At 48.9% G+C, this 16,300-nt stretch overlaps 1 protein-coding gene across 2 annotated transcripts in view; it reads right to left on the reverse strand.

The window, feature by feature from the left end:
• The window catches only part of LOC140427922 (prostaglandin F2 receptor negative regulator-like), a 214,082-nt gene that overhangs the window by 87,990 nt on the left and 109,792 nt on the right, over positions 1-16,300 (reverse strand). The window contains exon 1 of one of the 2 annotated variants that reach the window (XM_072513784.1): positions 1,058-1,420. The exons of the other annotated variant lie outside the window; for it this stretch is intronic. Coding sequence (XP_072369885.1) covers positions 1,058-1,100 — 43 coding nt within the window. The 5' untranslated portion in view covers positions 1,101-1,420. Of the gene's footprint in view, positions 1-1,057; positions 1,421-16,300 lie in introns of those variants that run through there. 2 annotated transcript variants of the gene reach the window in all.

Consider the following 16,300-nt stretch of genomic DNA (forward strand, 5'->3'; position numbering starts at 1 on the left):
GTCTCCCGGCGAGGGGGCGAGTGTCTCCCGGGTGAGGGGGCGAGTGTCTCCCGGGTGAGGGGGGGGGCGAGTGTCTCCCGGGTGAGGGGGGGGCGCGAGTGTCTCCCGGGTGAGGGGGGGGGGCGAGTGTCTCCCGGGTGAGGGGGGGACGAGTGTCTCCCGGGTGAGGGGGGGGGCGAGTGTCTCCCGGGTGAGGGTGTGGCGAGTGTCTCCGGGTGAGGGGGGGGGCGAGTGTCTCCCGGGTGGGGGGGGGGGGGGGGGGGGAGTGTCTCCCGGGTGAGGGGGGCAGAGTGTCTCCCGGGTGAGGGGGGCGAGTGTCTCCCGGGTGAGGGGGGCGAGTGTCTCCCGGGTGAGGGGGGGCGAGTGTCTCCCGGGGTGAGGGGGGGGGGGAACGAGTGTCTCCCGGTGAGGGGGGGGGGGGGGGGGGAACGAGTGTCTCCCGGTGAGGGGGGGGGAAACGAGTGTCTCCCGGTGAGGGGGGGGGGGACGAGTGTCTCCCGGTGAGGGTGGGGGGGGACGAGTGTCTCCCGGTGAGGGGGGGGTGACGAGTGTCTCCCGGTGAGGGGGGGGGGTGACGAGTGTCTCCCGGTGAGGGGGGGGGGGTGACGAGTGTCTCTCAGGTGGGGGGGGGGGGGGGGGGAGTGTCTCCCGGTGAGGGGGGGACGAGTGTCTCTCAGGTGGGGGGGGGGGACGAGTGGCTCTCAGGTGGGGGGGGGGGGGGGGGCGAGTGTCTCTCAGGTGGGGGGGACGGGGACGGGGACACGAGTGTCTCCCGGGTGAGGGGGGGGGAGGGGGCGAGTGTCTCCCGGGTGAGGGGGGGGGGGGGGCGAGTGTCTCCCGGGTGAGGGGGGGGGGGGGCGAATGTCTCCCGGTGAGGAGAGAGGGGGGGGGGGCGAGTGTCTCCCGGGTGAGCGGGGGGGGGGGGGGGGGGCGAGTGTCTCCCGGTGAGGGGGGGGGGGGGGGCAGTCTCTCCCCGGTGAAGGAGAGGGGGTCTCCGCGGTCAATCCCAGCCTCTCTCATGAGGGATCCTCGCTGAAGCCTGTTCCTTACAACTTACCCCAATTCACCAGCAGCAGCAGCAGCCACACCGAGTGCTCCATCCTCACCGAGGTCCTGCCTTCCTGGCAAACACTCCTCAAACTCGGAAGAAAAGGAATATCTCGCTCTCTCTCTCAACTGGAGCCCTTCCAACACCTCACTCTGTCTCCAGATGGCACTTTTTGCAACATGAGCAAACTCCAGACTGAAACACCAAACTTTTTATTAAACCAAAAACTTTGGCAACTCCCAGAAATCCCCCTTTTTTTTTTACGCGCGGGCGTGGAAAAACCCCAAAGCCAGCTTTAACGGCCACACTTGGGAAGTTTCTGTTCCCTTGCTGCAGAAAACAGGCGGAAGCGCCCAGGAAGACTTTCCCTCTCTCAGGTAATTGGCTCTGTTAAAGGGGCGAGAGAAGCTCAGCGGGCGGAGACATCTGACGACAAAAAAAAATCGAGTGATCGTAATCCTGCCTCATGGGAATTTTTATTTCGTTTCTGCTGTTGTGAGACGGGTTCTTTGTTCGTTAATATGGAAAGCATTGGGATCCTGGCATTATGCACATTAAAATTCTATGTTGTCACATAGTCGCTGTGGGATAGTATGACTGTCTCTGGTACCATTCACCGCTTTCCGCAAATAATGTTTAAAAAATCTAAATCAAAATGGTCAGCAGACATGATTTGGACGTGGATGAATTTATGCAACTTAAAATCAATTCATAGGAATAAAAAGGAAACTTGCGGTTGTAATAAATTTACAATTCAACTCACACTACTGAGGTGGAGGTGGGTACCCCACTCCTCTGAATCAACAGATTTTAGGTTCAAACCTTACTCCACAGATTTGAGCACTGATGCACGATCAATTGCACAAAGACTAAAGTTGGGTACAACTGTGGCTTTATTACAGTCAGATGTGTGGCCTCCTGCTGCAGCTGGCGAAATGGCAGGGCACTGGAGGTCATGCATATTTATACAGTTCTCCCTGGGCAGAGCCAGCCGGCAGGAGCTACCGGCGAACCTGTAGTACAGGTCCTACCTTACATCTCCAATTACAGTGGATCACCCCCTGTTAAAAATGAGTGCCACGGTCATTCCCACACCCCCACTACTTGCCTTCAAACAACCGCACAACCTCAAACAAACCATTGTTTGCAGCAAACTACCCAGCCTTCAGAACAGTGACCATGACACCATACAACCCTGCCATGGCAATCTCTGCAAGACGTGCCAGATCATCGACATGGATACCACCATTACACGTGAGAACACCACCCACCAGGTACGCGGTACATACTTGTGCGACTCGGCCAACGTTGTCTACCTCATACGCTGCAGGAAAGGATGTCCCGAAGCGTGGTACATTGGCGAGACCATGCAGACGCTGCGACAACGAATGAACGGACATCGCGCGACAATCACCAGGCAGGAATGTTCCCTTCCAGTCGGGGAACACTTCAGCAGTCAAGGGCATTCAGCCTCTGATCTCCGGTTAAGCGTTCTCCAAGGCGGCCTTCAGATCGTGCAACAACGCAGAATCGCCGAGCAGAAGTTTATAGCCAAGTTCCGCACACATGAGTGCGGCCTCAACCGGGACGTGGGATTCATGTCGCATTACATTCATCCCCCACCATCTGGCCTGCAAAATCCTACCAACTGTCCTGGCTTGACACAATTCACACCTCTTTAACCTGGGGTTACCCCATCTCTGGATCTGTAAAGATTTAATCACCTGCTAATGCTCGCATTCCAAGCATTGTCTGGCATCTTTGAATCTGTCTATATATGTGTTTCTGGAGCATACCTCTTCATTCACCTGAGGAAGGAGCAGCGCTCCGAAAGCTAGTGACATCGAAACAAACCTGTTGGACTTTAACCTGGTGTTGTAAGACTTCTTACTGTGCTCACCCCAGTCCAACGCCAGCATCGCCACATCAAAAATGAGTCCGGCGGGGGTGACGTGAAACTATATACAATTGGTGGAAATATGTACAGTGGTAGGGAAAGAAATGAAATGAAAATCGCTTGTCACAAGTAGGCTTCAATGAAGTTACTGTGAAAAGCCCCTAGTCGCTACATTCCAGCGCCTGTTCGGGGAGGCTGTTACGGGAATTGAACTGTGCTGCTGGCCTGCCTTGGTCTGCTTTCAAAGCCAGCGATTTAGCCCTGTGCTAAACAGAAAAGTCCATGTTGACGGTCCAGAGTCCGTCAAAGGTTCAGCCGGTCCGGTGCTTTGGTGCTTCGTTGGGATCGGCGTAATGGTGGCGGCGAAGTCGGTGCTGGCGGTGGTGAAGGTGGCCCCGATGGCGGTGGTGGCGGTTCTGATGCTGGCCAGTCACGGGGAACTCCGGGAGCGTGCAGAAGTCCTCTTCGTCCTCTTGTGCGGAAAAGGGGAGGTTGTCTGGTATTGGCGGTGCGGTGGGAGGTGGGTGGGGGGGGGGGGCGCATTGGTTGGGGGGGGGGTTGGGGTGGAACCTGACGGTGCCAGGTCCCTGAGTGAGACAGTATCTTGGTAGCCGTCGGGGAACTAACGTAGGCATATTGAGGGTTGGCGTGGAGCAGGTGAACCCTGTCCACCAAGGGGTCCGCCTTGTGCCTACGGAGAAGGATCAGCCTGGAGCAGCGAGCCAAGTCGGGAGCGACACACCTGATGTGGACTTCCTGGGGAAGCTAAAAACATGTTCATGGGGTGTGTTATTAGTGGCGGTGCACAATAGTGACCAGATGGAGTGCAGAGCGTCAGGGAGGACTCCTGCCAGCGAGAGGCTGGGAGGTTCCTGGACCGTAGGGCCAGCTGGACGGCCCTCCAAACCATCCCATTCTCCCGTTCTACTTGCCTGTTTCCCCGGGGGTTGTAGCTGGTCGTCCTTCTGTAGGGGATACCCCTGCTGAACAGGAACTGATGCAGCTCCTCGCTCATGAATGAGGATCCCCTGTCACTGTGGATGTAGGCGGGGAAACCGAACAGAGCGAAGATGGTGCTGAGGGTCTTGATGACGGTGGCAGACGTCATATCGGGGGGCATGGGATGGCGAAGGGGAATCTGGAGTACCCATCGACCACACTGAGAATATACGTGTTACGGTCGGTGGCGGGGAGGGGCCCTTTGAAATCCACGCTGAGGCGCTCAAAGGGGTGGGAAGGCTTCACCAGGCGCGCACGGTCTGGCCGGTAGAAGTGCGGCTTGCACTCCGCACAGACCTGGCAGTCCCTGGTGACTGTCCTTACTTCCTCGACGGAGTAGGGCAGATTGCGAGCTTTGACCAGATGGTACAATCGAGTGACCCCCGGGTGACAAAGGCTGTTGTGTAGGGTTCGGATCCGGTTGGTCCACTTGTGCACTGGCACATGTACCTCAGGAGAGGGCGTCTGGGGGCTCGTTGAGTTTACCGGGGCGATACAAGAGCTCGTTATTATAGGCAGAGAGCTCGATTCTCCACCACAAGATTTTATCATTTTTGATCTTGCCCCGCTGTGTGTTATTGAATATGAAGGCTACCGACCGTTGGTCAGTGAGGAGAGTGAATCTCTTACCGGCCAGGTAATGCCTCCAATGCCGCACAGCTTCAACGATAGTTTGAGCCTCCTTCTCGACGGATGAGTGTCGAATTTCAGAGGCATGAAGGGTGCGGGAAAAGAATGCCACGGGTCTGCCTGCCTGGTTTAGAGTGGCGGCAAGGGCGACGTCTGAAGCGTCGCTTTCTACTTGGAAAGGCAGTGACTCGTCCACTGCGCGCATCCCGGCCTTGGTAATGTCTGCTCTGATGCGGGCGAAAGCGTGTTGTGCCTCGGCCGCAAGGGGGTATTGGGTGGACTGAATGAGTGGGCGGGCCTTGTCCGCATAGTTTGGGACCCACTGAGCGTAGTAGGAAAAGAACCCCAGGCAGCATTTGAGGGCCTTGGGGCAGTGGGGGAGGGGAAGTTCCATGAGCATGCGGTTGGGGTCGGGCCCGAGAAGGCCATTTTGGACTACATAGCCGAGAATGGCTAACCGGGTCGTGCTGAACACACACTTCTCTTTGTTGTAATGATGTGGAGATGTCGGCGTTGGACTGGGGTGAGCACAGTAAGAAGTCTTACAACACCAGGTTAAAGTCCAACAGGTTTGTTTCGATGTCACAAGCTTTCGGAGCACTGCTCCTTCCTCAGGTGAATGAAGAGGTATGTTCCAGAAACACATATATAGACAAATTCAAAGCTGCCAGACAATGCTTGGAATGTGAGCATTAGCAGGTGATTAAATCTTTACAGATCCAGAGATGGGGTAACCCCAGGTTAAAGAGGTGTGAATTGTGTCAAGCCAGGACAGTTGGTAGGATTTAGCAGGCCAGATGGTGGGGGATGAATGTAATGCGACATGAATCCCAGGTCCCGGTTGAGGCAGCACTCATGTGTGCGGAACTTGGCTATAAGTTTCTGCTCGATGATTCTGTGTTGTCGCGCGTCCTGAAGGCCGCCTTGGAGAACGCTTACCCAGAGATCAGAGGCTGAATGCCCTTGACTGCTGAAGTGTTCCCCGACTGGAAGGGAACATTCCTGCCTGGTGATTGTCGCGCGGTGTCCGTTCATTCGTAGTCGCTGCGTCTGCATGGTCTCACCAATGTACCACGCTTCGGGACATCCTTTCCTGCAGCGTATGAGGTACTCTACTCTTTGTTGTAGGTCAGGTTGAGAAGGGTGGCAGTGCGGAGGAATTTATCGAGGTTAGCATCGTGGTCCTGCTGGTCATGGCCGCAGATGGTGACATTATCTAAATATGGAAAGGTGGCCCGCAAACCGTACTGGTCGACCATTCGGTCCATCTCTCTTTGGAAGACCGAGACCCCATTTGTGACACCGAAAGGGACCCTAAGGAAGTGGTAGAGGCGACCGTCCGCCTCGAAGGCCGTGTATGGATGGTCCGACTTCCGGATGGGGAGCTGGTGGTAGGCGAATTTCAGGTCAATTGTTGAGAAGACCCGGTACTGCGCAATCTGATTGACCATATCAGATATGCGTGGGAGGGGGTACGCATGAGCTGCATGTACCGATTGATGGTCTGGCTGTAGTCCACGACCATCCTGTGTTTCTCCCCACTTTTAACCACTACCACTTGGGCTCTCCAGGGGCTGTTGCTGGCCTCGATAATACCATCCTTAAGCAGCCGCTGGACTTCGGACCTGATGAAGGTCTTGTCCTGGGTGCTATACGGTCTGCTCCGAGTGGCAACGGGCTTGCAATCCGCAGTTAGGTTTGCAAAAAGGGAGGGGGGGATCGACCTTGAGGGTCGCAAGGCCACAAACGGTAAGGGGGGGTAAGGGCCCGCCGAATTTGAGGGTGAGGCTCTGCAGGTTGCACTGGAAGTCCAGGCCCAACAGGAGTGCAGCGCAGAGATTAGGAAGGACATAGAGGTGTACGTTACTAAATTCTACGCCCTGGACCATGAGGGTGACTGTACAAAAGCCTCGGATCGGGACGGAGTGGGATCCGGAGGCTAGGGAGATCCTTTGATTGGCAGGGTGGACCGCGAGGGAGCAGCACCTTACCGTATCTGGGTGAATGAAGCTTTCGGTGCTCCCGGAGTCCAGCAGGCACGAGGTCGCGTGGCTGTTGATTTTAACCGTCGTCGACGCGGTGGCCAGGTTGTGCGGGCGAGATTGGTCCAGCGTCATCGAAGCGAGCTGCGGCTAGCAAGCGGATGCTTCGGGTTGCGAGCGGGTGCGGTTCCGATGTCGAGATGTCCGGGGACCCTGTGGGGAACAAGGTGGCGGCGCCCATGGTGCGCACATTGCGGGGTCGGGACAAGATGGCGTGTTGCTAACTTTGCCTTAGTTTAATTGCTCTGTTTTATCACCTTTGCTCTTGAGTCGCCAGGTATCTTTATGATACCGCCACGTGGTTCAAGTCCGAGTAATGATCAATAATCCGATACACCGATTAGTAAGATTTAAATCAAAGCACATTTATTATACACAGTAATCGCTACTCATGCACAAATTCTACGTCTAAGCTACTTCTACAGCTAACAGGTCAATTCTTAACTTGGAACTGGCCCACCAGGTCAGGGAAACGAATGGCCTTTCATTCGGGTTCTGAGCCTGCGGGATTCGAAGTTGGTACAGATTGGTAGCTATGAGCGCCTATCTCGTAGCGAGAGTTGAAGTAAGACTTACAGTTTGAACCAGCTGCTGAAGAGTGAAGAGCTGGAGAAGCGGTGGTGAAGAGCTGGAGAAGAGAGCAACTTGAACTTGGGCTCAATTCATATAGTTCCCAGGGGCTTCCCGCCTTTCGGGGCGGACCCTGTACCTGGTCCCAAGTGATTGGACTTTGTCCCAATCGCTTGGTTTGATTTTCTCCAATGCTGGAGCGGTTCCCTGATCGATGGGCGGTCTTGAGGTGGTCGTTCACCTCCTTTTGTGTAGGTTTCTGCTGGCACCGAAGAGTCTGGTTTTGCTTTGTGTGTCTAAATGTTGCTTATTGTTCCCGGGGATTGCTCATTAGTATGCAGATGGCTGGTGTTTTGTTATGCTCATGGTTGCTGGTATCGATCTTGTCTGGCCTTTCCAGAGGTAAATACACAGCCAACCTGCAGCTGCTCGTTTTTGTCCTGTTGGCTGACTTTCCCATCAGCCTTTGCCGTTCGCCATTTTGAATCGGGAGTTGGCCATTTTAAGTGGCTACAGGCGGCGCCCAGGGTGCGCACATTGCGGGGTCGGGACAAGATGGCGGCGCCCATTGTGTGCACATTGTGGGGTCGGGACAAGATAGCGGTGCCCATTGGTCGCACATGGACCCGGGAGGCGAAGATGGCAGCTCCCATTGTGCGTCTGGCATGGGGGAGGCGGCGATAGTGGGCACGATCGCAGCGACTGCGCGGGCCTGGCACACAGCCACGAAGTGGCCCTTTTTACTGCAGGCTTTACAAACTGCAGTGCGGGCCGGGCAGTGTTGGCGGGGGTGCTTCTGCTGACCGCAGAAGTAGCAGCGGGGACCCCCGGGGTGTGCGGATTGGCGTGCGACGCAGGCGTATTGCGAAGGCAGGGCCCCGGCTGAGGAGGTCATCGGCGGGGTCCAGGAGGGGTAGGAAGTGAAAGAAGGGTGGGCAGCGCGGCGGGAGAGGTACGATTGTACGTTATGGGATGCGACCGTCATGGAGAGCGTCAAGGTTTTCGTCTCCGCCAGTTCGAGCGTGGCACCTTCCAGCAATCGTTCTTGGATGCGGTCCGACGCAATCCCCGTCAGGAAGGCATCGCGCATGAGGAGATTCATGTGTTCGGCGGCCGTGACGGCCTGACAGTCACAGTCCTGGACACGTGGAATTAGGGCCCGCCAGAAGTCTTCGATGGACTCACCAGGTAGTTGCGAGCGGGTGGCAAGTACATGCCTGGCGAAGAGCGTGTTCGCCTTCTGTGTGTAGTGTTCTTTGAGGAGTTCCATCGCTTTTGTGTAAGTCGTGGCATCTTGGATCAATGGGAACACGCTGGAGCTCAGTCTGGAGTACATGACATTTATCTTCTGAGCCTCCGTTGGCACGGGGTCCACCGCGTTGATGTAAGCCTTGAAACATGCTAGCCAGTGAGTAAAGTCTTTCCTGGCGTCGGGCGAGCGAGGATCCAGCTGCAGGCGATCGGGCTTAATTCGGATATCCATTCTGTGGCAAATCTGACTGTAATAAATTGATGCACGGTCAATTGCACAAAGACTAAAGTTGGGTACAACTGTGGCTTTATTACAGTCAGATGCGTGGCCTCCTGCTGCAGCTGGCGAAATGGCAGGGCACTGGAAGTCATGCATATTTATACAGTTCTCCCTGGGTGGAGCCAGCCGGCAGGAGCTACCGGCGAACCTGTAGTGACATCTCCCTGGATCACCAGGGCAGCACGGTAGCATTGTGGATAGCACAATTGCTTCACAGCTCCAGGGTCCCAGGTTCGATTCCGGCTTGGGTCACTGTCTGTGCGGAGTCTGCACATCCTCCCCGTGTGTGCGTGGGTTTCCTCTGGGTGCTCCGGTTTCCTCCCACAGTCCAAAGATGTGCAGGTTAGGTGGATTGGCCATGATAAATTGCCCTTAGTGTCCAAAATTGCCCTTAGGGTTGGGTGGGGTTACTGGGTAATGGGGATAGGGGGGAGGTGTGGACCGGTGTAGGGTGCTCTTTCCAAGAGCCGGTGCAGACTCGATGGGCCGAATGGCCTCCTTCTGCACTGTAAATTCTATGATAACCACAAGCACATAGTTTAGGTTGCCACTTCACTGCAGTACTGGAGGAGCGCTGTACTGGCAATCTTTCCGATGGAGCTTCTTAACTGCACCATCAGATGACCATGGCACTATTTGGAGAACAGTAGGCGACTCCTTCCACTGTCCCTCATTTATCCCTCAAATAAACCAAAATAGATGAACACAATTTGTTTCATTGACAGCCACATGTCAAGCTACTTCTTTGGACGTAAAGCACTTTGGGACACGGGGAAAGGCACTGTATAAATGTGCACTATCTTAAACTGCTCTATAGGGCGACGCGGTAGCACAGTGGTTATCACTGTTGCTTCACAGTGCCAGGGTCCCAGGTTCGAATCCCGGCTTGGGTCACTGTCTGTGCGGCGTCTGCAATGCTGTCTGCATGGATTTCCTCCGAGTGCTCCGGTTTCCTCCCACAAGTCCCGAAAGACGTGCTGTTAGGTAATTTAGACATTCTGAATTCTCCCTCTGTGTACCTGAACAGGCGCCAGAGTCTGGTGACAAGGGGATTTCACAGTAACTTCATTTCAGTATTAATGTAAGTCTACTTATGACACTAATAAAGATTATGATTGGCATAAAATGCATGTCTTATCATTGAACTAGAAAATGAGGATCTTTGGGCACGAGGAAATTGTTGAGAAGGTAATCTTTTTGAGCAGGTTATGGAATCCTGTACAGGTTGCATTGTGGAAATTTGACTGGGCTGCTGCCTGATATTAGTCTTGAATTTGTTCACATCATCATAACTTAGATATATTTGAGGATGACCATTAAATCCATCTTAGCTCAACCACCTAGACAAATGCCTCTCTATGACAGTGTTATGTGAGGGTACTTTTAAGACATGGATGTTTAAGCAATGTACCTTTAAGAAAACAGGGATGTCAGAGAGTGGGTGGGGTTGAGGTCAGGTCAGCCATTTTGCAGTTTAGTTTTGCAGGTTTTTAGTTTCAGTTTTGTAAAGAGCTGGGTGTGTGTCTGTGTTTTGCAGTGAACTGGATATCTGCCATGAAAGACTATCTCTGGATCATTTGGGTGATTTAAACTTATAATAGTGAAGCCTTTAACCTGCTGTGATTTTATTTAAAGGTGTTAAGTCTCTTGGAAGTTTGAAGGAACATTTTAAGGAATTATTTACTGTTGCAATATTTTCTGAGTTATCTTTGAAGTAAGGGGTGTTAAGAGATCCAATGTTTATTTAAGATGTTAAGTTGAGTTCATGGAATAAACAGTGTTTTATGTTTAAAACCCACATGTCCATAATTGTAATCCCACACCTAGGGAAAAAGCTGCGTGCTCGGAAAAGCAACAAATCCATTAAAGGGAGAGGTTGGTTGAACTCCATGATACATTTTGGGGTTCTGAAAACGCCTCGCCCATAACAATTGGGGGCTCGAGGGGGATAAAAGTCTATCTATTGGATTGGCTTTTGTGAACTTAAAGAAAGTGAAGGATTGTTGCATTTCCGGTGTGGTATTTTAGTTTAGGTGGGGAGAGTGTTGTGAACAATGGCTCTTTCAGAGGCTCAGAGCTTTTTGGGGAGGAGAATGTCACACATAGTACTTTGCGGACAGAAACGAAAAGCAGACTGTTAGATCTGGCAAGAACATTGCAGTTAACATTACCTGACAAAATGTGAAAAGATGAGGTAATTATGGCGGTGGTTAAGCATTTAAAGTTGCCTGAGATAGAGTTTGACTCATTGGAAATGGCAAAAATTCAGTTGCAAATTATACAAATGGAACATGAGAAAGAATTAAAGCAGCTGGCAGACGAGAGTGAGAGAGAGGAAACAGAAAGAGAACGAGAGAGAGAGGAAAAAGAAAGAGGGAGAGAGGAAAAAGAAAGAGAAAAAGAGAGAGAGGAAAAGGAAAAGGAGAAAGAAGAAAGGAGAAAAGAAAGAATAGCCCGAGCAGAACTAAACAAAAACGAAAGGGAGATACAGATCAGGGAAAAAGATAAAGAGAGGGAGTTTGAACTTCAGAAAATGGCCATGAAACATGACAATCAGTTAAAATTGGCAGACGTAAAGGGAAACGTACAGTTGGACGATAGTGATGAGGATAGTGAGAAAGAGAGTCATAGTCGAAGGCTTGGTGGGAATCTATTTAAATATGTCCAAGCATTGCCAAGGTTTGATGAGAAGTGGAAGCCTTTTTCATTTCATTTGAGAAGGTAGCTAAACAAATGAAATGGCCACAGGACATGTGGGTGTTACTAATTCAAACAAAGCTGGTAGGTAGAGCTAGTGAAGTGTTTGCATCACTCCCGGATGAGGTATCTGGAACGTATGAGGAGGTGAAAAAATCCATCTTAAGTGCATATGAGCTAGTGCCTGAAGCTTACAGACAAAGGTTTAGAAATTTAAGGAAAGAATTTGGTCAAACATACATGGAGTTTGAAAGGCTCAAATAGAATAATTTTGATAGGTGGATAAGGGCTTTGAAAATAGACCAAACATATGAAGCTCTCAGAGAAATTATACTTTTGGAGGAGTTTAAAAATACAATTCCTGATGTAGTGAGAACTCATGTGGAAGAACTGAGAGTTAAAACTGCGAGATTAGCAGCGGAAATGGCAGATGATTATGAATTAGTTCATAAATCAAAGATTGGTTTTCGACATCAGTTTCAGCCGGTGAGGGATAGAAACTGGGGACGTGAGAAATACTCAAGTGGTAAAGGTAAAGGTGATCTGATGGGAGACAATAAAGAGAGTGTACCTCAGATTAAAAAAGAAATCCAGGAGGGTGGAAAATAAATGAAAAGTTTCAAATGTTTTCACTGTTATAAACTAGGGCATGTAAAGTCACAGTGTTGGTGGTTGAAGAAAAGCACTGGGAAGGCTGATGTGGTAAAGCAGGATAAGACAGTGGGGTTTGTTAGCTTGGTAAAGGAAAGCCCAAGGGAAGCGAAGGAGGTGCAAACAATTGTACAGCCTGTTTAAGAAGGTGCCAGATGTCTTTAAAGAATTTACTTGTGTGAGTAAAGTTTACTCATGTGTATCAGGAGGAGCAGATAAGGAAGTCACAATTTTAAGAGATACAGGGGCTAGTCAATCTTTAATGGTAAGAGATGAAGAATTATGTAGTTTGGGAAAAATGTTGCCAGAAAAAGTGGTGATATGTGGAATTCAGGGTGAGAGGAGTAGCGTTCCATTATATAAGGCAAGGTTGGAAAGTCCAGTGAAGAGTGGTGAAGTGGTAGTAGGAGTAATAGATAAACTATCTTGTCCAGGAATACAGTTAATCTTGGGTAATGATATAGCTGGATCGCAGGTGGGAGTGATGCCTACTGTGGTTGATAAGCCAGTGGAAAATCAGTCAACTGAAGTGTTGAAGGACGAATATCCTGGGATTTTTCCGGATTGTGTAGTAACAAGATCGCAAAGTCACAGGTTAAGACAAGAAGAGAAATCAAAGAGTGAAGATGAAGTTGAAGTGCAATTATCAGAAACGATTTTTGATCAGATGGTTGAAAAAGAACAAGAACAGGTGGAGGATGAGGCGGATATTTTTAGTTCAGGAAAATTGGAGGAGTTACAACAGAAAGATGTAGAAATAAAACGGATATATCAGAAAGCATATGCGGAAGAGGAATCTGAGAGTATACCAGAGTGTTATTACCGTAAAAGTGATGTCTTGATGATAAAATGGAGACCTGTACATATGCAGGCAGATGAAAAGTGGGCAGAAGTTCATCAAGTAGTATTGCCAGTAGGGTATAGTAAGGAGGTGTTGCGAGTTGCACATGAGGTATCAGTGGGAGGTCATTTGGGAATCAGGAAAACTCAAGCTAAATTCCCGAAACATTGTTATTGGCCTGGACTACATAAAGATGTAGTTAAATTTTGCCAATCATGTCACACATGTCAAGTGATAGGGAAACCTCAAGCAGTGATAGAACCAGCACCCTTAATACCCATTCCAGCATTTGAGGAACATTTTACAAGGAATCGATTTTGTAGGACCGCTTCCTAAAACAAAAAGTGGGAATCAATATCTTTTGACTGTAATGGATGTGTCTACTAGGTTTCCAGAGGCCATTCCAGTATGTAATATTACAGCTAAAAGGATTGTGGAGGAGTTACTTAAATTCTTTACTAGATATGGATTACCAACAGAAATTCAATCGGATCAAGGATCAAATTTTACTTCAAAGTTATTCAAAGAAGTTATGGATAACTTAGGAATAAAACAATTTAAATCAACTGCGTAGCATCCAGAATCGCAGGGAGCGTTAGAAAGGTGGCATCAGACATTAAAGACAATGTTGAGGGCGTATTGTCAAGATTATCCAGAGGATTGGGATAAAGGAATCCCATTTGTGTTGTTTGCAATTAGGGATGCCCCAAATGAGTCTACCAAATTTAGTCCTTTTGAACTAATTTTTGGTCATGAGGTAAGAGGACCACTTAAATTGATTAAGGAAAAATTGGTGGGTGAGAAATCGGAAATTACACTATTGGATTACGTGTCAAATTTTAGGGAACGATTAAATAGAGCAGGTGAATTGGCTAGACAACATTTGAAAGTTGTACAAAATGTGATGAAACGGGAAGCGGACAAGAAATCCAAAGTTCGTAGTTTTGCCAGTGGGGATAAAGCTTTAGTGTTGTTACCAGTGGTAGGGGAGCCTTTAAAAGCTAGGTTTTGTGGATCGTATCAGATTGAAAGGAAATTAAGTGAGGTGAATTCTGCGGTAAAAACACCAGATAGAAGGAAGACTCACCGAGTGTGTCATGTGAATATGCTTAAAAGGTACTTTGAAAGGGAAGGAGAGAAAAATAAGGTTTTAATGGTTCTAACTTAAAGTGACAAACCAAATCCAGATGACTGTGAATTTGACATACCTCAAATTAAATTGGAAAATGAGGATGTTCTTAAAAATTGGGATGAAATGTTAAGTTACCTTCCAGAGGAAAAACAAACTGACCTGAATTGTTATTGATATCACATGGGCAAGTTTGTAGACATAAATTGGGAAGTACTAAAATGGCTATACATGATATAGATGTGGGAAATGCTGTTCCTATCAAACAACATCCATATAGACTTAACCCTTTAAAATTGGCACAGGTTAACAGAGAGATTGAGAGTATGCTGAAGAATGGCATAATTGAAGTGTGTTGCAGCCAATGGAGCTCACCCATAGTGATGGTACCTAAACCAGACGGTACCCAACGGTTGTGTGTGGACTATCGAAAGGTGAATGCAGTTACAAAAACGGACCCTTATCCTATCCCACATTTGAGGGATTGCATTGAGAAAGTGGGACAATCTGCTTTTATTTCCAATTTCCAGACATGGAAAGAACATTTAAAACATCGTATGGAGTTCTTCAATTGAATTCAGGAGGCAGATTTGGTGATGAACCGAGCCGAAAGTGAATTTGGAGAAGCCCGAATCACTTTCCTTGCGGAGTTTCCGATACCCTCAAGACGAAGGGAAATAATACGATTTCTTAGCATGAATGAATTTGATCGAACAGTTGTGCAAAAGTTTTGTTGCATGGTTACTCCACTGATGGAATTGCTGAAGAAACGTTAAAAAGTTCAATGGACAGTGGACTTTCAACAGGCATTTGACTGCCTGAAAGCTGTGGTAACCAATGCTCCTGTATTGGAGAATTGCAAGGGCTCTATCAGATTGAACTAAAGTATCTGATTCTGAAGAGAAATGCCGAGGAGTAGAGGAATGGATTGATCGTGCAGAGACTTTGTTCAAAGAGACTGTCAATCAAGAAGGTGTTCGGTTGGAGGAAGAAGAACAAAGGAAAATGGACTATATTATTATCCCTGTTTGCATGTGGGTTTTTTTGAAAAACAAAAAGGTATATTTACTGTGTACATTTCTTAGTGGATGGTGCAAAAGTGAAAAATGAAACCATCTTGAAGTTGATGGTTTATTTTTTTTTCTTGGGGGGAGGTGTCATGTGAGTTTACTTTTAAGACATGGATGTTTAAGCAATGTACCTTTAAGAAAACAGTGATGTCAGAGAGTGGGTGGGCCGGAGGTCCGGTCAGCCATTTTGTAGTCTAGTTTTGCAGGTTTTTAGTTTCAGTTTTGAAAAGAGCTGGGTGTACGTCTGTGTTTTGCAGTGAACTGGATATCTGTCATGAAAGACTATCTCTGGATCATTTGGGTGATTTAAACTTATAATAGTGAAGCCTTTAACCTGATGTGATTTTGTTTAAAGGTGTTAAGTCTCTTGGAAGTTTGAAGGAACATTTTAAGGAATTATTTACTGTTGCAATATTTTCTGAGTTATCTTTGAAGTAAGGGGTGTTAAGAGATCCAATGTTTATTTAAGATGTTAAGTTGAGTTCATGGAATAAACAGTGTTTTATGTTTAAAACCCACATGTCCATAATTGTAATCCCACACCTAGGGAAAAAGCTGCGTGCTCGGAAAAGCAACAAATCCATTAAAGGGAGAGGTTGGTTGAACTCCATGATACATTTTGGGGTTCTGAAAACGCCTCGCCCATAACAGACAGTATCACTGTTCCGAAACAATTGCAGCTTTTCTGCGTTCACGACTACCCAGAAAGCTGTACAAAATGTTGTTCAATTTTTGTGTGAACACCAAGCACCTGGCATAAATACTGAATTTGACTTTAACTAATATGAACCTATTTTCTTCTATGTCACAGTTTAGGTTATATTCTTTATTTACCTCTTTTAAATTTTTTGCTAACTTATACAACTTTGAAACGTAATTTTTCAGCTACCTCCTTTCAAAGCTGAAAAGTAGACATTTCTCCAGTCTTTCCTCATATTCACCTCACATAGCAAGGAAGGGTGTAATTTTAATTTGAATTGGAGTAAGTTGTAAGGAGCTGGCTCTATAGAGCATGGGTTTACAAACTCAGGATTGTGGCTTGCGGGTGGGTCGGGGGCAGGTTTCGGGAGGGTCGCGGTGTTCAGTCGCAGCCTTCACCATTGCGACCGGCTTTTAAAAATGCCGGCAGCGACGGACGTTTAAGATTGCTGGCCATCCCATGCATGCGTGGTGCATCAACCAATGGGGGGGGACC

This window comes from Scyliorhinus torazame, chromosome 8 (assembly GCF_047496885.1).
Source record: "Scyliorhinus torazame isolate Kashiwa2021f chromosome 8, sScyTor2.1, whole genome shotgun sequence".
In the NCBI taxonomy this organism is placed as follows: domain Eukaryota; kingdom Metazoa; phylum Chordata; class Chondrichthyes; order Carcharhiniformes; family Scyliorhinidae; genus Scyliorhinus; species Scyliorhinus torazame.